Source organism: Barbus barbus, assembly GCF_936440315.1.
Source record: "Barbus barbus genome assembly, chromosome: 20".
NCBI lineage: Eukaryota > Metazoa > Chordata > Actinopteri > Cypriniformes > Cyprinidae > Barbus > Barbus barbus.
The window spans coordinates 27,372,563-27,396,628 of NC_136748.1; the positions used below are offsets into that span (position 1 = coordinate 27,372,563).

Here is a 24,066-nt window from a genome sequence, read left to right on the forward strand (position 1 = left end):
CCTTTTTTCCTCTCCTCCACCCCCTCCAGTGCTTCAGCTCCTAACTGTCTGTGTCAGAGTGAGCGTGTGTGAATCATACAGTTGTAGGTTAATTGATTCAAGTTATATTTCTCCCTTTGAACTTCACTTTTCAGAAATGCTACACAGAGAAACCTTCTTTGAAGAATAAACAATTGTGTTTGTTGTTGAAATGGTAATGAATTGAGTTGCTAATGATTTACCTACATGTTTTCATACCAAGGTTCATCTTATTTTGTTAAAGATTATCAAAGCTTATGGAACTAGTTTGTTTTGTGATGGATCAAATTCAGCTTTCTTTTGTACATGAAAGATGAATTCATTTCATAATTCATCATCTTTTTATACCTTGTCATTGCATAATTACCTATCACTAAATATTGAATTTCTGTAGTCTAGCACAAGCTCAATTAAAAAGTATGGTAAATTGTGCTAGAATGCACAAGCGTGTTTTCATTATGTTGCCTTGTAGTTCAGTGGCCTGTTATGTTATTAGTCAGTCACATTTTGTGCAGTATTAGTCATTATCAGCTTCAGGGTGTCAGTGACTTAGATTGTGTTTTATTTTGGTTTGGTATTCTGTATTGCATTGCTTTTATGTATGTTCTGTAGTAGGCGTATCTAAATGGATTTGGAGTGACATGTTTTATTTTTATTTTCATGGTTTGTCTTTGCTAGTTTAAACCTCTGTCACTATCTGCCCGTCGCAGCTGATCTGTTTGACTAAGATACTGTGAGTGAAGTGTAGCCTGTCGGTTAGCGGTAGAGCCCTTTGATACATGTTTGATGTGAACTGTCACTTTGAGCCATACACTGGCAATATCAGAATGATGGACTTGGACCAGCACAGGGAGAGAACGACAGTTTAGTTTTTCTGCCAAGTGCAAACTTCAATAGGAAATTTCCATTTTGAGAATCAACTGAGCATGTAGGTTTTTAATTTATAGTTAACAGAGTGACATTACTTGCGTGACATTTAAGAAAACTATTTTCATTATTATAATGCAAAAACATTATAAATATTTTTCTTTTGATTTTGGTTGAAATGTGGCACTTTTTATTTGATTTATTTAAATGTTTTTGCAGGACTGATGTTGATGCATGTGCTAAAGACTGTAAAGGGTCATATTTCTCTGTTCTTCAGTCACACCAGGGGCAGCTGGTGTAAGAGACTGTTTCCAGCCCACATTGGCTGTTTCAGAACGATGACCAATGACTGCACTGAGGGGGAGGGGAGGCCGAAATGGAGATGCAGTGTCAGACCCCGGCAGGAAATTAAACAACACATCACCATAGTCAGGCTAATCACATTGTGGTGATAGTAATCATAGTGTATGGATATGATTGGAGAGCCTCTGGGGTGGGAGAGAAATGAGCGGTGATGAACATTATTAAAGGCTGACTGGTTCAGTGCCTGGTGAGCGAGCGGCTTCAGTAGGGTTGGGCAGTATGACCAAAATCACGGTATGAGTTATTATATTTCATGGTAACAGCATATATCCCAAAATAGTTTTTAGTGGGCTCAAATCACAAGATAAGGTTATTTATAACAAATAAGTCTTGTAAATTATGAAATTCTTAAGTTAAAAATAAATTATTAAAAACATTTCCACCATGTAAATGATATATGTATATGCTGATTGAGATATTTCTGCTGTTATTCTCTCGACTATGCAGTGCATTTAGATATTTGAAGGATTGAAAAATCTAGTTGTTTGATATGTTGTATTGTAGTGCGAATGTGGACTAGTCAGTGGTTTAAGTACTGGTTGACCTACCCATCGCTCAGAGAGAGGACAGATAGCATCGTAATCTTTTACGACCGACTCTAATCCACAGCTTCCTCATGCATCCTCTTGTTTCGTTTCTCTTTCAAAGGCTTCCATTTCCCTTTGTATCTTTTTCCTCCCTTTGCTTCCGTTACACCTTCCCTGCCATCTCACTTGAGTTAATGGGTTTAGCTGGCTTTCGTTCCATATAATGAAACCATTTCTCCAGTGCCCCAGTCATCTCTGACTCCAGATGTTTCAGGTTGGATAGAGTCAGAGTACATTGCTCATGTCCTAAACATCTGTGAAAACCCCAGCGGGCAAGAATATGAGCCCTTCTCTTATGAACAACAAAGTCATTTGCATGTGGGTGATGGTTGTTTGTTTAGCCAGTAATTTCATCTGCTAATGGACAGGCTGAAGACTGCGGGCTCGCAGGGTATTCCTTAATTGTGTGTTGCTAGGTGACCTGTTTTTGGTAGCGACGACTGCTCGGATTTATTTTTTTTATTATAATTATTATTATTGTGCCATCTCTTTTAGAAAGCATGCACATACACCATCATTCTTTTTTATGGTCTAATACATTTCAATGAACTGATCTGAAAAGAGCCTGCTTCCTTGTACCTTCACCATATATGGTCATTCTAAATGCCCCCAAGACTAATGTGTCTATATATGGACATGCAGGGACGACCCTGGCAGAAGACCTTCCTTTCTAGTAAGAAGGGATTACGTAGCCATGGCGATGGGTGTCATGGTCAAGCCATATGAGAGTTTTCCAGGTCAGGTGTGTCCATGTTTTTGTGCATAGTTTGTTTTATTGTGTCTGAGGTATTATTTGATATTGATTTTGTTGCTTTGGAAGTTCTTTTAGAAAGAGAGCTCTTAGGACCGAGCGTTTAGAGTGATCATCCTGTAGTCTGGGATAAGCCGCTCCTGGTCATGGATCAGAAGTGTTACGCTGAAAGGAGGCTTCATGCTTTACGCTAGTGCAGGCTGTTTAGTTGAGCTATTTTGTTCTAGGCCACAGTGTGTCTGTATAGTCGCAGGTGACCATTAATGCTGAAAAGCTACAGTTGAACTAGATTAGCATTTTCTGAAGGGAATACTAGGTTCTGTGTAATGAAATGCAGCCACTTTGCCACTGGCTTGAGAATCAGCGTGTGTTTTTATGAAAAAGGATCAGTATACTTTCATTTTTAGTGTAAATGTGGTTAAATATATGCAAGGACAAGACCAATTACTATTCAGTATGCAGATACTGTGGTGATGTCATCTCTGTTGTTTACTTTTTGAATGGCAAATGAGTCTAGTTAACTATAGCCTGATAAATAGATGGCACATTTATGGCTAAAATGTTTAAAATAACATTTAAATTGACAAATTATTCCTTTTCTGAACACATATCTATGGCATTATTAGGAGTAGCATGTTGCATACCTTGGTAAATAAATGTAGAAATGATTCAGAACCATGGTATTGATCAAATAATTTGATGTATAGATTTGTATATGTAAAATATATGCATTTATGTTTATGCCAGTAGCTAATATGGTGCAGATATATACATAATATCTAGTAATTTAAAAATTGCAAATAAGGTACTCAGAAAATTATGAAATTAAAGGGGTCATATGATGCTTTTTTAAAGATCATTGTTTTGTGTATTTGGTGTAACAGAATATATTGACATGCTTTGTTCAAAAAACACATTATTTTTCAAATACTGTACATTATTGTAGTTCCTCTATGCCCCGCCTCTCTCAAACACGTCGTTTTCTACAAAGCCCCTCCTTCCGACAAGCGCAGTCTGCTCTGATTGGCCAACTGGCACAGTGCATTGTGATTGGCCGAACACCGCAAGCAGTTGTCAGAAATCTATAATCGCGAGCTTCAGCTTTCAAAATCAATGTAAAGACAGTTAATAATGTCCTTACTTTTAGCATTTCTCCTGAAGTCCACGATCATCTCCACAGTTTTCTTTTGTTCTTTCTGAAGACCTGGCACACATCTTTTTCGCTGATTTGAATTGTAGGTGTAGGGGAGAGGAGGGTTGCTGGAGGTGTTAATGGTTGTGTGGAGAGGTGTTCAGGGCAGGTGTGGGGTGTTTTTTCAAAATGACAATAAAACTCTGTGGGACAATGTGAGAGACACCTATCAAATTCAGTTGATTATTGTAAATATTATCAACCCTTTTCTTGGCAATAGAATCTCCATTGGCTTGTTTTTTTTATTATTTACTCACCAGACTAATATTAATTATCTAATATACTTATATATTGTTGTAAGTCATTTTAATGTTTCAAGTTTATTTATTAACAGGGGCAATGCACATTAATAAACATAACTGTAAATGATTCCTAAATGCATCTACTTTTGGAAGGCCAAATAAAGGAAAGGAAAACTTGATCTCAAAGTGACCAAATATTGGTTTATGAATCGGCCTATCACTCATGGTATCTGATGCCATTCCTGTACCATACAATATTTTTTTGTTGTTGTTGTAAGGATTGATACTTTCTTATTTAAATCTCTATTTATAGTTACTGAAGAAATATTAAAATTTACATGTATTTTTGAATAATCAATATTACTAGTAAAAAAAATGCTAGTAAATTCCACAAATTGAACATTGGAAATTTTTAAATTGAAAGACTGAAATAGTATTTTCTTGTACTTCAGTAATGTTTGTTTTATTTATAACTTGTTGATGTCGAGTAAAGTTGTATTCATACTACAGGGTTATTTAGTTTTGGCATGCCTGTCCAAGAAAATAAAGGTGGCTGGTACAGCATAAAAATGACTACGCAGTTGGTGTGCAATAATCTGTAGAAATTTGATCAGTGGAGGAAAATCAACATGGAGTAGGAGAAAGAGAGGAAACAATGAATGAGAATGGAGGGCAAAAGTCGTTTCAGTGCTGATTTGACCAGCTCAGCATATTCATTTACTGTAGGTTTCAGAAATGAAAAGCGAAGACAGAGAGGGAGTGAAAGAAAAGAGATTAGAGAGGTAAAATCCCACTAGCCATCTGTGCAGGACGGGCCCAGTGGGAAAGGGGAAGGGGGGTCTGGGTTAGTGCTCTCCATCAGAACATAATCCTGCAGAAATGAATGAATGCGTGTACTGTAATCCTTGTCCGCAGCAAGACGACTCATCTGACCTGTCTGACGTATAGAACTGTCCCGCATGGCGTATTAGCATTAAAGAATCAGAAATGGGTGTGATATTGGTTTGTTTGAACGTATGAATAATCAATTTGCCCTGGTGCAGCGTGCAGGCGAGAGCAGTATGTAAACAACTCCCAGCGTCTGATATTTCCTACTTCATAAAATGTTAAACAACTTGTAAATCACTTATGCTGTAGCATTATTTATTTGTAAATGGCTGTGGATAACAGCATCTGCTAAATTAATACATGCATTGCATGTTGCATGCATAAGTCTGTGTGAACCATAAATCTGCCTTTTTTGTGTCAGAGTCACAGAAAACAAATGCTGAGTGAATAAATGGGTGTCAAACCAGGGTTAAACTGTAAGGATGAGCTGATAGAGAGTTTCTGGCCAGTTAACTGAAAGGTCACTTGCTTTATTGGGCCAGTACTGTATTATCTCATATATGCATGTTGATTTTTTTGCATTGCAAACTTAAACATTTGGTTTTATGTGATGTATAACAATATTGTTGTTGCAAAATCTGCAAAGAGCAAGCCTACCAAATATACATAGCTGATCCCTGCCAGGGTTATTTTAGTATTATATTGCAGTGATATTACAGTGTTGCTATTACAGTGTTTAATAATATTTTTAATTAATTTTAATATTTATATTTTCAGTTTATATTTAAATTTTTTTTTTTTAAAAATTTAACAACATTTAATATGAAATTTTGCTTTGGCAGCCATTTGACTTTTTTTCTTTTTAAATATTTTATTGTATTATTATTTCAGTTAAAGTTATATTCTATTTCAAGTAATAAAAATGGTTTTAGTTTTAGTTAACTATAATAACCCTGATACCTGTGTAATTCCAGAGTTTAGAAACCAAGAGATGCACCATGCAAAAGATGAGTGTCTTTATAAAGAATGAGAGAACATGTGGATGGTTGCAGAAGAGAATCCTTGTTCACGATTTCCTTTGTGTGTGTGTGTGTGTGTGTGTGTGTGTGACAATGTGAGATAGCAAACAGGTCCCGGTGAATTATTCATTGTGAGAAAATGAAAAGGTCACGGAGATTGAGTTTCATTCGTAGATGGAGAGGCAGATCTCTGTATGAACACACCACGCAAGCAGACACAGATGTTGGACGGGTCTGAAATTGTTTAGCACTTTAATTCAATGCAAACTATAGACATGAAAGAATTGTCTGATGCTTTGAATGCTGTGTGAATTTCTATACCTGCAAGGACAGACGTGTGTACATCTGCTCAAAGAAACTTGCTCAAGTCATTGTGTAATGATGTTTGCTGCCTATTTTGTTTAAGCAATGTGAAGTATTTCCTAATGAAACAAGAAAAAAGTAGACTGGGATTTTGAGAATTGATTGGATTGTGAAAAGTGGGTGTTGAATATCAAAACGGAGTCAGGTGATTAAAAGAAAAGAGTTGAAAATTAGAGCGACTGGTGACAGTAACATGCAGCAATTAATCATTCTTATTCTGATTTCAGTTTTCATCTGACTTTGTTTGATTTTTGACTGTAAATGTGAGTGTTTGTCTGTTTTTGCTGTAACTCTACCCCTAATGTTAAGCACTGTCACCTCATAAAGAGCCTCTGTCTTTAGTGTAACAAAACACAGCTGTGTGTGAATGTGTGTGTGTGCATTGTAAACCTCTCGTTCCCCGGTCCAATCTCTTGTTCTGGAAGGCCAGATGGCTCCTGTCATATAGAGAACTAACAGAAGGAGGGAGCGAGAGAATGTGAAACTAATGAATAGAGGGGAAAAAAGTATTTTGGGGAATGAAACCGAGTGAGAGAGATCACATCTGCTGTGTGTGTGTGTGTTCGCTTCAAGAGGGTGAGAATGAAGATTGAACACTGGGCTAATTACCTGTGTTAACGTGTTGTTTTCTCTTGTTTGGTCACCACACCAGGTTTGCGTGTCCATCACTATGAAGTAAGAGTTGAGATTTTATGTCATTCTGTAATAACATATGAAGGGTGTCATTTCATCAGCACCAAACAAAATTGCATTCTGAGTTTTGGCTGGAATAACCTGTTTGGCTGAACAATGGAGGACGGACAGGTGTTTAAAACAGGTTATTGTAATTATGTTTTGTTGACCAAAATAACATTTCACTCTTAAAGTAATTCAAAAGAATTTTAAGTAGTTGTGTTCTTGGTCGGCATGATTTCATGATAAAAATTGTGTTTGAGAATAAATAATGAAATAAATAAAATAAATTCTTGTTTGTAAGGCTGCAAAATGTTTTGATTTATATATCAATATGACTACAAAATAATTATAATAACAATTAATTAATAATAAATTATTCTTTTATTATTAAAAATAAGAAATTTTACTCTTGCAATATTTTACTGTAAAATAAACATCTAGTATTTATGAAAAAATAACAAAAATATTTTTACTGTAACTGTAAAATTACATAACCCCATGCAGAGATGAGATTGTGCAGTTTTTATCTTGAAAACAGATCAGATCATGAGCTGCTTGAATGTAAATAAACACAGTGCTGAGCTTCACTTTGAAACACACAGTGCATTTATTTAATTAAATAGCAATTTGTGATTTGATAATTGATTTGACAAGTCATGCTTCAGTTTTTGCACTTATGAGGTCTGTCAAGGTTTCTTGTCCCAAAAGCAGTTATAATTTAGTTTTTAATGTACATTTTCTACCCTCTCTCTGATCCTTTTAAAGGGGTCATCGGATGCAAAATTCACTTTACAAGTTGTTTGAACATAAATGTGTGTTGGAAGTGTGTGTGTACACACATCCATCCTATAATGATAAAAATCCACCCAGTGTTTTTTTTTTTTTTAAATCCCTATTTTAAAATCCCCTTTCTCAAACTAGGATGTTCTGAGATTCCTGTCAGAATGACGTAGTTCTGTACAGGCCCCTCTCACGATAGTTGATTGACAAGGGCGTCTTATCTTAGACCCGCCATGAGTGAGCTGTAAACAGTCCAACCGCCATTGTGTCGACTCCGGTGCAGGGACAAGACAAGATGTCTCCGATTAAGTGATTGAGGTGTTTTGTTGTTGGATGTAATAATGAACATAGCAGTCATCATTTATTCCCGACATCTGAGCTGCTGAAGACGCAGAGGATTAACGTTACTTTAGTTTTTGAAAGGAATGCGATGATCCCCGATCTGCCTAAATGTGTCAATGTTTGCGCGAATCATTCGTGATCCAGCTTCATCCACAGAAGAAGTGAGTATAAGGGTTTTTATGAATCCTTTGCAAATCACCTTTCCTAATAGGCCTATATGCTAGTTAGCAAGTTTTGCGGCTGAAGTTTATAGTCTGCTCGTCACTCTACGGAAGAGAGGGGCGGGGTGAGCAGAGCTCATTAGCATTTAAAGCAAAATGGACTAGAATGACTTGCTGAAAACAGAGCTGATTTTGACAGGTTAAAAAGGCTGTTTTTTTTACACTACCATTGAGAAATTTGAACCAAAGTATGCTATACAGCCCATTTTCTTACTGTACCTTTAAGGCTTTATGTAAATAACCTCTGCTATGATCTGCTTCATACTGTCATCAAGGTTTGGAATGTTTGTATATACTAATAGGTGTTGATATGTAAATGTGGGCGGGCATATGTTAATGAGCTCATTGTAACTATTGGTCGACCGTTATATCGGCAAGGCCGATATATCGGCCGATATTTGGCATTTTTCAAATATCGGCACCGGCCGATATGTTCGTGGCGGGACTTTTATTTTGACAGCGCTGCGAAAGGAAGCGCCTGAGCACACAGTGCCCACATTGTCCCTCTTGTTCGCCGTCATCATTCAGTTCTGTCTAACTAAAAAGTATTATAATGATTGCTTTAATGTTATTATTAGTAATAGAAAAGCAAACATAATACTTTCTCGTTTGCCGTCAGCATTCAGCAAATACGTATTTATATCATTTAAACAAATCTTTGAATGACTAATGAACATTTAATTTCACAAAACTTGCAGACTTATTGGAATCTAGTTGAGATCTTGTGAAGTGTGCATGTATCCTGCATGATCCGTCGGTCCGTGTGAATTAAATGCTGACAGGAGGAGAGTTCAGCTTCACTAGAGATGCGCGATCAACGAACTTTAAACTGGTGATTTCAAATTATGCTGCGCTTTATGCATTTGCCCACTGTCATATTCATGTCATTTGTATGTCCCACAGCACACAAACTACCCAGAATACTGAGTGCCCTGTTAGTTACAGTATTTACTTTTACTTATTTATTTAATATTTAATAAATTATTTATTTGTGAAAAATACAATTTACTATGTAAAGTATAAGTATGCTTATTTTACACATTTATATTTTAAATGTTTATTTTTCAAATTATTTCAAATTTCTTAAATATGAATTAAAATAATACAATTATATCGGCTTTATATCGTTAGTTTTTTTTTCAAACATATTTGTTCATTAATTGATTTGTTACTTGATTGATTTATTGATTCAGTCATTTATTGTTTGATAATCAATCAATGTTTCAATCTTTTAGTCTTTCAGTCATTCATTGTTTGTTGGTTAATTTTGTTCGTTCAAACTTTTTTTTTTCAAACATATATTTGATCATTCATTACTTGATTGATAGACTAATCAATCAATCAAACTATCAGTCTTTCAATCATTCCTTTTTTGTTTGTTTGGTCATTCAGTAGTTTTTTCCCTGCGTTTGTTTGTTTGTTCATTTCTTTTATGTGCATTGTTTTTTTTCTTTAGTTTGTTCAAATGTAAGTCCGTTTATTTTTTTCATTACTTTGATGTTCTTTCAAACAATCATTTTTTCTTTTGTTTCTTTTTTTTTAGCTTTCTATCGTTTGTTAGTTTGGTCATTTTTCATTTCCGTTTGTTCTTTTCACTGTTTTTCTTTAACCTTCATTTTGCTTCTTTCACAAAGCACACACACATACGGTGTTCACATTGCATAAGCCAAATAAATACCATTTTAACAGACAGAAGTGACTGTAATTTTGGAGCATAGGGGGAGGGCGAATAAAAGAGAGGCAGAAAGAGCAAGAGAAAATAAAAGAAAGAAAGGCAGGCGGAGAGATGTGAGTGGAAGGGAGAGTCTGGCAGTCTCTAACCACTGTGGTCTCTAAATCATAAATTTGAGAGCGAGGGAGTGCGGTTGAGGGGGAAAAAAAGGAGTGGGTCAAAAAAAAAAAAAAAGAGCAACAGAAGGGGGAGTGATTGTGGAGTGTGAGGAGTGGAACGGCACAACTCGTTTGCACTGGCACTCGTGTGGGAATTTTTGACCCTCTCCCTCTTTCCGTGACTCTCCTCGACTCGGCCAGACGTAATTATTCCTCTCCTTTTTCACCTTGAGAGGTTTGCTGGAAAATGAGATGAGAGGGGGGATGAAAACGGCAATCAAAATGGACAAACCCAGAGCGAGAGGCTAAAACGAGAACAAGGAATAAAAACAACAGGCTCTTCTATCATTCTCTGAATGCTTCTCATTCTGAGTGACTGACCGCAGACGAGAAAGAATCTCTGCTTACCCACATATGGGGGAGTGAGCGAGCGACAGACAGACAGCGAGAGGAGGGAGACCCCCAGGACACAATCACAGGAGAAGGCTTTTTCTCTGCCACCTCCCTCCATTTTTTTTCTCCCCCGTTTTTTGGGCTGCTCTTCATGGGAGGAATGTGGAGGCAGCATTTTCCAGGCAAGACGCATGTTTCCGAAATCGGCCAAAAGAAAAAGTGTGTGTTTGCGTGTGTGTTTGCGTGTGTGTGTGTTTGTGTGTGTGTGTGTGTGTGTGTGTGTGTGTGTGTGTGTGTGCAGTTCTCAGTGGTGTCACAAGCGCATGTCTTGGCTGCTCTCTGTGACACATCTGCAAAATGGTTTGTGTGTGTGTGTGTGTGTGTGTGCAAACACACACAGTGCTTTGTGCGCCTGACTCCTTATCATTAGTGTGTGTGTGTGTTTGGTAGCCAAATCCCCGGCTAATAGATCAGGAGGGGTGGAGAGAGAAGAAAAAGTGACGCAGCACAGATACACTCCTATTAGACACTCACACATGCACTTGGTTTATTTCAGGTCCTGGACTGCCATTCAGTGATCTGACTGTTTTAACTGCTTTTCCTGCAAGTGTCTATTTGGTTTGGAGCAAAAAAGTGTGTTGTCAGAAAGATTGTTTGTGTGCATGTGTGTTTGTGTGTGTTTATTGTGTGACGGTGAGAGATGAGGTTGCTTGGTAACCACAAGCAGCAGTTGACAGTGAGGTGAGGCACTTGGCTGCCAGCTTTTTTTTAAATCCAAGATTGCTTGTGTCTCTCTCACACACACACACACACACACACACACACACACACACTTATTAAAATCACAGCGGCACACCTAAGCAAGAGGTGGGGAAACTCACACATACGGTGTGATGTACACACTACCATATTTAACACACACACACACACACACACACACACAGATCCACGTCTACGCAGCTCCATGGAAAAATCTCCTCATTTCCTTTTGTTTTTACAGACTTTTATTGTTCATGGGATTTCAAAGAGAGTATTACATTTCTCTCTCTCGCTCACTCGCTCGCTCTCATTAGTTTCACATGCATTACAGGCATAGTTCACTCAAAAAATAAAACAAAGATCACTATTTGCTTACCTTTGTGCTGTTACAAACTTTATGATGGAACACAAATGGAGATGTTTGGTAAAATGTTCCACGCTGCTTTGTCTGTTTAACGAAAGCCATCATTTACTCGTTACATTAGCACGTTGAAAGTAGTGTTTGAATAGAAAGTTTCACATTTAAATTCAAATTTATTACAAACAGACCAAAATTTAAGTGATTGTTTGCTTCTCTTTGCCTGTAGCTTTCAAATATAACACATATTTGGTCTTTTCAGATTGCGATTGGTCACCTGACATGCAAGAACCAATGGTGTCCAGTATTGGTCACTGCAAAAAATGTCTTTGTATTTTTTGTCTTGTTTTTCAGTATACATTTGATAACCCATTTGATACATAAAATGTATCAAAATAAATTGAGTTTATGCTTAAACAAGAAATCTTTATTTAAAGAGAAAACAAGATTATTTTAAAACTGAAACTAAAATCAAAACGATAAAAATAAACATTTTCATTACTTAAAAATAAATGTTAACTGAAAATAAAATGCAATTCAAAAATTTTTTTTATATAAATATAAATATGAAAATAAAAACAGATCAGCTAGCTGCCAAAGCAACATTTCTATTTTAATTTGGATTAATTAAATAAAAAAATCTAAACCTAAAATTGAAATACAAATGGAAAATATTAAAATAAAAACTATAATGATACCAAAATAACTGGCAGATATTTTTCTTGTTTTAAGCACAAAACCTTTTAATAAATTTGATAGTGTTTTAGAAAACTAGACTTGATGTCAATGCACCGCATTTGAATATGTGTGATTGCAAAAGAGATTTGAAAGCTTTGGTGGAAGGAAAATTTCCTCATATAAAGCTGTCGTATGGTACAGAAGATTATGGACACAAACCATATGAACTACTTTTATGGTTCATTTGTTTAACATTTTTGCAACTTGACAGCCAATGGTCACCATATGTTTTCACTGTATGGAAAAAACTGAAGAATTCTCTGTGTTCCAAGGAAGAGAGAAAGTCATGGGTTTTAAAACAACATGATGGTATGTAAAAAAAAAATCCTTCCCGCTGGGAGAAAACGGGAAGACTGAGAGAGATTGTGATGGCAATAACAAATAAAAAGCCTTGCATGTCAGAAATCGATGTTTTGTCAGGATCTTTTGTGCTCTGTGATCAGAGTAAATGTGGAGAATGGCTGAAGGGCCGAGATTTCCCCTGCCGCTCTCTGATTGGATAATTCCCCCACTCGTCTCTGACTGGATAATGGTCATGTACTGCTCAGCTCAGGCTCTGTTTGTTTAAAAATCACTGAGTTTAAGTTTATCTTCGTTGTTCTTGTCCAAAAAAGCTTTTAGAGCTCTGAAGTTGTTTATGGGTTGGAAAATGAACAGTCGGCACAGTTTTGTGAACATTGATTGGTTGAACACCTACATGAGTGTGTGTGTGTGTGTGTGTGTGTTAATGCTGGTCTTCTGAGAGCCCAATCGTCTGTCCTTCCCTCTCTGATTTCTCCCGCTCTGATGTAGCGATCGCTCCAGCATGTCATTTGTGTTTCTGTTTGATGTGTCCACTGCTCATTTAAAGCGTGCCAGACCCCTGATCTCTCACATTCCCTCCGAGAGACTCAACTCTGCTTTAACATCTCCCACACAATTATTTTTTAATAATACTCTGGTGAATAATTCTCATTTGAAGTCTTTATTTAAATACATGGCGGAGAGTGAAAATACAGAAAGCAGAGAACAAGATGTTTCCCCAAAGGCTATTAAATAAAATGTATTCATAACTCTGCCCAAATGCTGTAATCTCCATGACAACTAGACACATGGCAAGGGGGCGAACGGGAAGTTCACATCTCTCTCTCTCTCTCTCTCACTCTCTCACTCTTTGCAGGTATAAGGCCGCAAATCATGAATGGTCCGATGCATCCTCGGCCACTGGTCGCTCTGCTGGACGGGAGGGACTGTACCGTAGAGATGCCCATACTGAAGGATTTGGCCACTGTGGCGTTCTGTGACGCTCAGTCAACGCAGGAAATACATGAGAAGGTCTGCTTGAACTATTTTTCTTGCATCACTAGCATGACAGCAAACATATTGTTTTAGTTGAGATGTAAGTTTGCAGTATTAATTAAATCAGCAACTTTTTTTAAATTGAATTTTAATTGTAATTTTTTTGGTTGAATACTCCAATACTAGAAAGCATACTCCCAAAAAAAAAAAAAAAAAAAATATATATATATATGTATATATGCATGACCACTGTTGTCTGATTCACAAACTCTTATATTAAATAACTGATCAAAAGACTCACAAATGCACCAGCTATGTGAATCTGTTACTGACTTCCTGACTGGATGTTTATATGACAAAGATTTTGTTGTAATAAATGGTATTTCAATTAAAAGAACATTGAAATTTGGTACATGTATGCATACTAAACAAAAACTGCGAGAAACACTGGCTCGTACAAACACAGCAGCTGTGATTCATTTCATAGTGACCCAATTATCAGACCCACTAACGCTGTGTATATTCATTTAATGTAGAATCTCAGTGCATTGAGTTAAATTACACTTGTTTCATCACAAGGGAAAATTGCCTGTTAAGTTTAATCATATCTATTATTGCAGTCGGATTCAGAATTGCGTGTTTGTAATGTGTGTAATTGCACAGATTACAAAACAAACAATTATCTGGAGTAAATGCATGAAATGACATGTAGATGAACATGGCAAACTCATCATAAGAAATGCATTACACCCACATACTGCTCCCAGGATGCTACAAAGAAATGATTTATGTGTCCTTAATGTACACCCCACGGCTTTATTCTCTGATGTGTCTGTGGCAGGTGTTGAACGAGGCGGTGGGGGCGATGATGTACCACACCATCACTCTGACCAGAGAAGATCTGGAGAAATTTAAAGCCCTCCGAATTATAATCCGCATCGGTAGTGGATATGACAATATCGACATTAAAGCAGCTGGAGAGATGGGTAAGAAGTGTTTCCTGGTCACAATGTTTGGTCTTAAAGGGATAGTTCACCCAAAAATTACAATTTTGTCATCATTAACCCTCAAGCTGTATGAGTTTGTTTCTTCTGTTTAGCAACCAAACAGTTGCTGGTAGCCATTGACTTCCATAGTATTTTTTGAGTTTGCAAATATTTAAATGTAAACAAATGTTTTGGAAGTTTGCATAACAACAACAAAAAAACAGTAACCCTTTATTTGAAGCATTTATATATAATGCATTTTGAAATTATTTTTAACACATTCATTAGACCTTGTAATGCACATTATGATGCAACCACATTATGATTGTAACCACAGTTATAATACATTATAATGCTTATCTGTTCATTGTTGCATATATTTAATGCATTAAAACGCATGACAAACAACCAGGTGCAAATATAGCAAGGAATCTGCAAATATTATAATGCATTTGAACTTTATTTATTATTTATGAAACAATATAATGCATTTCAACATAAAAATACTGATATAATGCACGACACACACAAAAAAATATCGTCTAAAAATCAGGTACAATGTTGTTTTAGCAGCTTTCTGGACAATAAAATACACCTACATTAATGACAGTGAGAAGACTGAATGATATATGATATTGTGAAAAGCTGTATATATGATATATGATATTGTGAAAAGCTATAGCAAATAAAATGTTGAATGTATAAAGGTGTTTTGCTTCTAAAGATGCTCTCCTCACAGAAAACATGCTACTGAAATCAAATACTGCTTAGTTGAGAAACCAGGTTTAACTTTGTTCAGAAATACAAAGTACTCTGCATGTAGAGAAGAAAAGTTGGATGTTTGAAAACAGAGACAGAAGGAGGTACAGTTTTTATGGTTAGAATAAAATGAGAAATATTACCGATACAGCTCAATACAGGTCAAATCCATGAATGGAGAGAAGATGGGATCAGGGGTTACTTGACTATCAGTATTTATAGACCATCTGAGGCCATTTGAATGTGGTTTATAGAGTGTTCTGATGTGAAAAGATTCATATTTACATGTTGCATAACATTTGTGCATGTCTGCAGGTATTGCAGTGTGTAATATTCCATCAGCCGCCGTGGAGGAGACGGCAGACTCGACGCTTTGCCACATCCTGAACCTGTATAGGAGGAACACCTGGCTGTACCAGGCCATGCGTGAGGGCACACGGGTCCAGAGCGTGGAGCAGATCAGAGAGGTGGCGTCAGGGGCCGCCCGCATCAGAGGAGAAACACTCGGACTTATTGGCTTTGGTGAGGGACTGGAGCAATTATGCAGATTATCATTATGTAAAGGTGTTGTTTTTATTAACTAAAGCTATAAAAAATTTTTTTAAATGAAATGTATAAAATAAATGAAATAAGTTTTATTTGACTTACAAAAATGACTAAAACTACAATTGAAATAAAAATAAATGAAAGCTAGCAGAAATACTTAAAAACTTTTTAAAAATGCTAAAAAATAATAATGATAGCAATAATAATAAAACCTAAACTATACTTTAAAATGAAAACTGAAGTAAAATATAAAATATATTCAAATATAAATTAGTCAAAATATTAATAAGCACTATAATTGTATATAAATAACACTAAAATGTTATGTAATAAGCATGTATTGTTAATGCTTGCTATGTAATAATAATGCATGCTAATGTTATTTAATGAAAATTATTGCTATTATTATTGAACTAATTAGTTATCATAGTCATAAAATCAAACTAATTTATATTATGTATTAATATATACACAAATACATGTTGTGAAACTGATTTAGTTAGATTTATGTATGAATGAACAAACTCATTTACTGTTTTTGTAACCGCAAGATCATCATAACAACGAAATAGCGCAAATTAAATGATAGGAATTACGTAGAGATCAAAACATGCACGAAAATGATCCAATTCCTATGTTGTTATTCATATATAGGCACAATTTATTGCTGATTTCAAGCATTTAAGAAAACTTCAGCTAAGTGGTCAGTTTTGACCTGTAGCCATGAAGATGTTACAGAAATACTGCAGGAATAGTTCAAATAAATGATGCCATCATCATTAATCAGGTCACTAATGTTAAATTTCAGTGTCATTGGTGACAAGAGGTTTTCAAGTTCCAAAAGGACAACAAAGCACCATGGTTGTCCATATAAGTTATATGTGCCATCCTAAAGTCATTTCTGCTGTGTTTACATGTTTCTGTATATTTGTCTCATAGGCCGATCGGGACAGGCTGTGGCTGTTCGAGCAAAAGCGTTTGGCTTCAATGTGATCTTTTATGACCCGTACCTGCAAGACGGTTTAGAGCGATCGCTGGGCGTCCAGAGAGTTTACACCTTACAGGACCTCCTGTACCAGAGCGACTGTGTGTCTCTCCACTGCAACCTAAACGAACACAATCACCACCTCATCAACGACTTCACCATCAAACAGGTGCATTACACACAAACGGCCCTAGAATCACATCCTGCAATCATGAGCGGCATCTAGTGGCTGTGGTGTGAACCTGACTGTGAAATATGATGTATGATGTTTTGTTAGATGCGACAGGGAGCATTTCTAGTCAACACGGCACGAGGGGGTCTGGTGGATGAAAAAGCCCTGGCTCAGGCTCTCAAAGAGGGCAGGATACGGGGGGCCGCCCTGGACGTTCACGAGTCTGAACCCTTCAGGTAACATTTGGAATGACCTACCAATTGTAATCCAATCTCCATGTCCACTTTATCTTAGGATATTGGATGCATGCAACTCTAAACTTTTCTTCAGCTGCACCCAAATTTGCATGCTATTAGTTCTATATAATATGTGAAATTAGGATTAGTGCATCCTAGATATTATATAGGTCAATTGTTTCTGGTGGATTTTCAAAATGTGCATCCATGATTGCTCTTTGGGCTAATATGTTACCCACAACCCCTTGTACTATAGAATAAAAAGAGTTTGTTACAATATTCTTTACAAATATTTCAGCTGTACAAAATGGCAAGAATTGCAAAGCTAGTTGATGCTAACTTTTCTGGCATTATAATTTTCTGGAACATTAGATATGGTTGCACTACTTGCGTATTTACTTATACATTTATTTATTTATTTATTTTTAAACCTGGGTTAAATTGATTCTGCTTTATTTATTGTATTACTCTCACTTTATTATTATTAATCTCATTTGATAGTTACTTTTATTATTATTCAAAATGTTAGTATTAGTATTAAAGGTGCACCAAAACAAACACGCCCATAGTCCAATAGGACCCCATGTTTTGATATATCCGCCCCACACAATAAGCGAAGATGATACACAAGCATATTTAAACAAAAGCCAACACAGATAAGTTGTGTGAAACAATGCTAAATCAACGTTACTCTCGTATCAAGAAGAAGCAATGCAACCTCGGCGTCCGCTTCGAGGCCTTCCCACTCCTTGAGTTCTCTCCACCGCTGGAAAGCTGCTCTGATATTTGCATGGGTCCTATCTCTTGCCTGATCATAAACCTTCTTTTTAATGTTTTGTTCCTCCGATATTTTCCTCTTTTTTTTTTTTTTTATCTTCCAGTTCTATAGTCTATCTGCTAATATCCGTTCTGCGCACTCAAATTGAGCGCTGTATCATTACAAGACACGCCCCTTACTGCTGATTGGCTGGAAGTGTTTTTGGGACATGGCCCGACTGCGGTCAAAAGTGTTTTTAAAAAATTGCTTAGTGCACCTTTAATATTAGTGTTGTACTTCTTTGAAAGAAATTTGTACTTTTAGCAAGGACACAATAAAGTGATCAAAAGATGTTTATAATGTTACCAAAAAAAAATCTATTTCAAATAAATGCTGTTCTTTTGAACTTTCTATTTATCAACCAGTCCTGGAAATTTGTCACTGTTTCCACAAATATATGAAGCTGCACAACTATTTAAGATATTTAGATGATAATAAGAAATGTTTCTTGAGCAGCAAATCAGCATATTAGAATGATTTCTGAAGATTAGAGTAATGATGCTGAAAATTCAGCTTTGATCACAAGAATAAATTATATTTTAAAATATATTACAATAGAAAACATTTGGTTTAAATTGCAATAATATGTCACAGTTTTACAGTATTTTTAATCAAATAACTGTAGCTGTAATGAACATAAGAACAAAATCATACTGACAGTAGTGTATGTTCGTGACCAGTGACCTTTAATTTGTCTTGCTCATCCTCTATTTTAATTTTTTTTTCAGTTTTTCTCAGGGTCCTCTGAAGGACGCGCCCAATCTGATCTGCACCCCTCACACGGCGTGGTACAGTGAGCAGGCCTCACTAGAGATGAGAGAGGCAGCGGCCACTGAGATCCGCAGGGCCATCACCGGTACAAAAAACAAACACTCATTGACTTAATTTGTTATGTTTGTTATTCAAAATGTAACCCTTTCTGATGATGGTGTCATCGTCAAATTTGCATACTACATGGTAATTATCAATGGGTTACATGCTTAATTATGGTTAATTGCATTATATGTGAACTGTGAAGGGTGGGAGTCCTGATTTATATCTCTTTCTCTCACTTCTCTAACGCATAACTATTTAATCTTTCATTTTTAACTCAAATATGAATCTTTTGCTGTATGTAACAAGCACACGTATTTCCTTCAGGGAATGTAAATTAGTTATTTTTATAAGCTCTGTCTCTCTTTCCTCTAAGCATCCGTCCTGTTGTACATCATTCATCATGTCTCGGGTTTGTTCTGGTTTTCAGGTCGTATTCCAGACAGTCTCAGAAACTGTGTCAACAAAGAGTTTTTTGTGACTACGGCGCCGTGGGGGGTGATGGAGCAGCAGGTACATCCGGAGCTCAACGGCGGAGCCTACAGGTGACAAAAGAGACTATAAACATGCCCAGAACGCCATCTATTATTTCATTCATCACCTCATTCATCATACTAACCCTTATTCTATCCATCCTTGAGTTTGTTACCATCTCAAACACCCTCTTTTCTAGGATTGACAATCTAGAACTGGTTCCTATTTAGAACTGGACCCAATTTTCAATGCATTCCGTTCTGTTAATCTTTCAGTCCTTAAAATAATGTTACTGTAATAATCCTCTTTTAAAAATCATTTTCTTAAGTTATGTATTTTTAATTATAATTAATATTTTTTATAATTTTTTATTAAACTTGTATTATTTATTATTTATTATATATATATAGTGGGGGAAAAAATTCTTTGATCCCCTGCTGATTTTGTACGTTTGCCACTGACAAAGAAATGATCAGTCTACAATTTTAATGGTAGGTTTATGTGAACAGTGAGAGATAGAATAACAACAAACAAATCCAGAAAAATGCATTTCAAAAAAGTTATAAATTGATTTGCATTTTAATGAGTCAAAAGTATTTGACCCCTTCGCAAAACATGATTTAGTACTTGGTGGTAAAACCCTTGTTGGCAATCACAGAGCTCAGACGTTTCTTGTAGTTGGTCACCAGGTTTGCACACGTCAGGAGGGATTTTGTCCCACTGCTCGTTGCAGATCCTCTCTGAGTGATTAAGGTTTTCGAGGCTGACGTTTGTAAACTCGAACCTTCAGCTCCCTCCACAGATTTTCTTTGGGATTACGGTCTGGAGACTGGTTAGGCCACTCCAGGACCTTAATTCAACACCTTGGCTGGCTTTAATGCCTTGGCCCTGACGGTACATGGCCCCGTCCATCGTCCGTTTGATGTGGTGCAGTTGTCCTGTCCCCTTAGCAGAAAAACACCCCCAAAGCATAAGGTTTCCACCTCCATGTTTGACGGTGGGGATGGTGTTCTTGGGGTCATGTGCAGCAGTCCTCCTCCTCCAAACACGGCGAGTTGAGTTGATGCCAAAGAGCTGGATTTTGGTCTCATCTGACCACAACACTTTCACCCAGTTCTCCTCTGAATCATTGGCAAACTTCAGACGGGCATGTACATGTGCTTTCTTGAGCAGGGGGACCTTGCGGGCACTGCAGGATTTCAGTCCTTCACGGCGTAGTGTGTTACTAATTGTTTTCTTGGTTACTATGGTCCCAACTGCTTTGAGATCATTGACATTATCCTCTGTGTAGTTCTGGGCTGATTCCTCACGGTTCTCATGATCATTGAAACTCCACGAGGTGAGATCTTGCATGGAGCCCCAGACCGAAGGAGATTGACAGTTATTTTGTGTTTCTTCCATTTGCAAATAATCGCACCAACTGTTGTCACCTTCTCACCAAGATGCTTGGCGATGGTCTTGTAGCCCATTCCAGCCTTGTGTAGGTCTACAATAGGGCTGAACGATATGGACAAAATTTCATATCTCGATTTTCATGCCAGATATCTCGATATCGATACGATACGATATGACTACGGATTCGGTGAAAACCAAGCATTTCTCAGAAAAATAAAAACATCATAATACAAAAAAATTTGGAAAGTGTAGTTTTATTTTTAAGAACTCACTGGTGGACGTCGACTCGTACGGCGTAAAGGCCCTTTCACACACAGGACGCGGCATGCGCTGCGCTGCGCTATGAAACCCATTCATTTCAATGGCTTGCGCTGCGCGAGGGCGGTTAGTTGCTGCGCCGACCAAAGCGCACGCGCAGCGGAGCGCACCAGCGGCGAGCTTGCGCGCGCGCCGCGGTCAAAGTTCAAAATAGTTCAACTTTTGCCGCTGCGCTCTGTGACGTTTCCCCGCGCGGCCAATAGAAACGGGGCATCCAAACAAGCGCCGAACTCAAAATGGATGAACAGCTGATTCTCTGTGTGTCTGAATTTCCAGAGCTATACCATACAAGTTTGCGGTCGAATAGGGACCTCAGCGGTGCATTCAAGGGCACTCGTAAAACTGATGTTCGTTGTGTTACTGCCAGAGTTGTATGCAGGGCGGGGCGAGCGCGGAGAGGGGAAATCTATATCGTCTATATCGTTGCTTTTTTCGATAGTAATATCTTGAAAGTTCATATCTCGATATAGATACGATAACGATATATCGTTCAGCCCTAGTCTACAATCTTGTCCCTTACATCCTTGGACAGCTCTTTGGTCTTGGCAATGGTGGAGAGTTTGATATCTGATTGATTGATTGGTTGCTTCTGTGGACAGGCTGTCTTTTATAAGAGAGTGCTCCTAATCTCAGCTCCTTACCTGTATAAAAGACACCTGGGAGCCAGAAATCTTGCTGATTGATAGGGGATCAAATACTTATTTTACTCATTAAAATGCAAATCAATGTATAACTTTTTTTAAAATGTTTTTCTGGATTTTTGTTGTTGTTATTCTGTCTCTCACTGTTAAAATAAACCTACCATTAAAATTATAGACTGATCATTTCTTTGTCAGTGGGCAAACGTACAAAATCAGCAGGGGATCAAATAGTTTTTCCCCACTGTATACACACATTCTTAATACTAAAACTATATTTACTGTAGTAATAGGATGTGATATTAATACAGAAATAATTTTTCTTGAATAGTTTATTTTTAGAGGGTTTATTTTAAGTGGTATAATACTAAATGGTAATAGTTGAATAAATGATATGATACATATTTTTGTTATTACAACAATGTATTTTAATTATAGATTTTGCAAAAATGGTATAGTAAGTAGTATAATAATAAAGGGTAATAGTAAATTGTAATAGTTTATTTAATGGTATGATGATAAATGTAATATTTTAATTAATAATAAATCATTGAAAAAGTAAATGACAGCCACAAAAGTACTAAATCAATTAAATTGTTGATAAACCTGGAAAATCAAATGAAATCTGAATCAAAACCAGAATGAATCCCTGCTCTTTTCCCCACTGGACAGAAGATCGCTCCTTCCTCGCTGTGAGATGAAATACTTAACAAATTAATTGATTCTACTTTATGAGCAGCCAAGCAGTACAGCGGCTGTGTTCAGCTATGCAAACACGCTTCATTAGTTCATCCCTGTGTAGTGAGTGATATCCCTCTGGATCACCATATGCAAATAGACTCAAACGAGACCGCCGTCTGTCCCTGTGGCACACATAAATTAACTTCCACAGAATCACCTCTAGATTTACCCGCTATGACCCTTTTGAACATTTCCCTGAACTAACACCTCATTTATATGCATTTAACTCTCCAACCCACACACACACAAACCGACCCGATTGTGTTGCTCCGTCTGATTGCTTCTCTCGCTCAGCAGAGTGGCCCAGCCGCTACCAGCCGTTTCTCCTGGCGGCCTGCAAGACAAAATGTATACCTAAACAATGACAGGTAACTACTTACAGCGTGCTGAGACACAGAGCTCAAGACACTGTCCAAATAGATCTCAAAGACACTTGATGATCAAAACAGTGATGTCTGAACCATCAAGGATATCCTCACTTTGATTTATTATTACATTTCTCATTCTCATAGAACATGCAAACATCATGTGATGCCTGCTAATTGGTTTCTCATTAGTTCTACTATTATTTTAATTATACATAATATTTGTTGCCTCGTGTATTTAGCTGTGTTGTGTTTGCATTTGTTGTTATGTTAGACTGCCACTTTTTTGAGAATTTGAGAAAAATTGAGAATTCAGTAAATGTACCCGATGAATCAATAAATCAAGACATCAATAAAGAAAAACATGATAATAATGTGAACGTAATGAGTAAAAGTTATCCATTAATTTTCATTTTTAGAAATATAGAATTTTTGTGGAAGTAATCCGTTTCTACATTTATATACTGATTTCTTTGTCATATTTAACATGCTGAATTATAACTAAAAAATACTTATAATTAAAAAAAAATCTGTTTATAGACTTGACACAAATATATTAACTTTTGGATGTTTTTAAACTGTATTAAATGAAGGATTCTTAAATTTTTTTTACGATAAATACAATTTTAAGTCTCTTCTGCTCAAAAAAATATTGTGAAATATCATTACAATTTAAAATAACTGTTTTCTATTTGATTATATTTCAAATATAATTTAATCCTGTGATCAAAGCTGAATTTTCAGCATCATTACTCCAGGCTTCAGTGTCACACGATCCTTCAGAAATCAATCTAATATGCAGATTTGCTGCTCAAGAAACATTTACCCCCGGTTTCACAAACAAGGCTTAAGTCTAGTCCTGGACTCAAATGTAAGTCTGAACTGTTTCAACTGAAAGAAACTTGCACTGACTGATCTTAAAACATATCAGTGCCTTTGTTTTGTCTTCAGATGCACACCAGTAATGTTTTTTTCTAAGGCACGTTTATAAAAATGACTTTAATGTCCTAATTGAACAATGGCCTAATCCTGGCTTAGTCTCAGCCCTGTCTGTGAAACCGGGCCTGATTGTTATAATCTATGTTGAAAACAGTTGTGCTGCTTAATAGTAATTTTGTAGAAGCCAGGATACATTTTTTTTGCAGATCATTTGATGAATAGACAGTAAAAAAAAGTTATTATTAGAAATCTTTTATAACATTATAAAAAGTCGTTGT

The 24,066-nt window shown here is 36.6% G+C and overlaps 1 protein-coding gene across 4 annotated transcripts in view; it reads left to right on the forward strand.

The window, feature by feature from the left end:
• LOC306886481 (C-terminal-binding protein 2) overlaps positions 1-24,066 on the forward strand; it is a gene marked incomplete at its 5' end in the record, with an annotated part of 46,326 nt that overhangs the window by 20,478 nt on the left and 1,782 nt on the right. For 3 of the 4 annotated variants that reach the window (XM_079443602.1, XM_079443603.1, XM_079443601.1), the window contains 8 exons: positions 13,486-13,640; positions 14,446-14,590; positions 15,665-15,871; positions 16,835-17,049; positions 17,158-17,288; positions 18,834-18,961; positions 19,349-19,463; positions 22,782-22,852. In XM_079443602.1, the coding sequence (XP_079299728.1) occupies positions 13,486-13,640; positions 14,446-14,590; positions 15,665-15,871; positions 16,835-17,049; positions 17,158-17,288; positions 18,834-18,961; positions 19,349-19,463; positions 22,782-22,842 (1,157 nt within the window). In that variant the 3' untranslated portion in view covers positions 22,843-22,852. Of the gene's footprint in view, positions 1-10,028; positions 10,654-13,485; positions 13,641-14,445; positions 14,591-15,664; positions 15,872-16,834; positions 17,050-17,157; positions 17,289-18,833; positions 18,962-19,348; positions 19,464-22,781; positions 22,853-24,066 lie in introns of those variants that run through there. The other variant, XM_079443604.1, reaches the window with a different exon arrangement.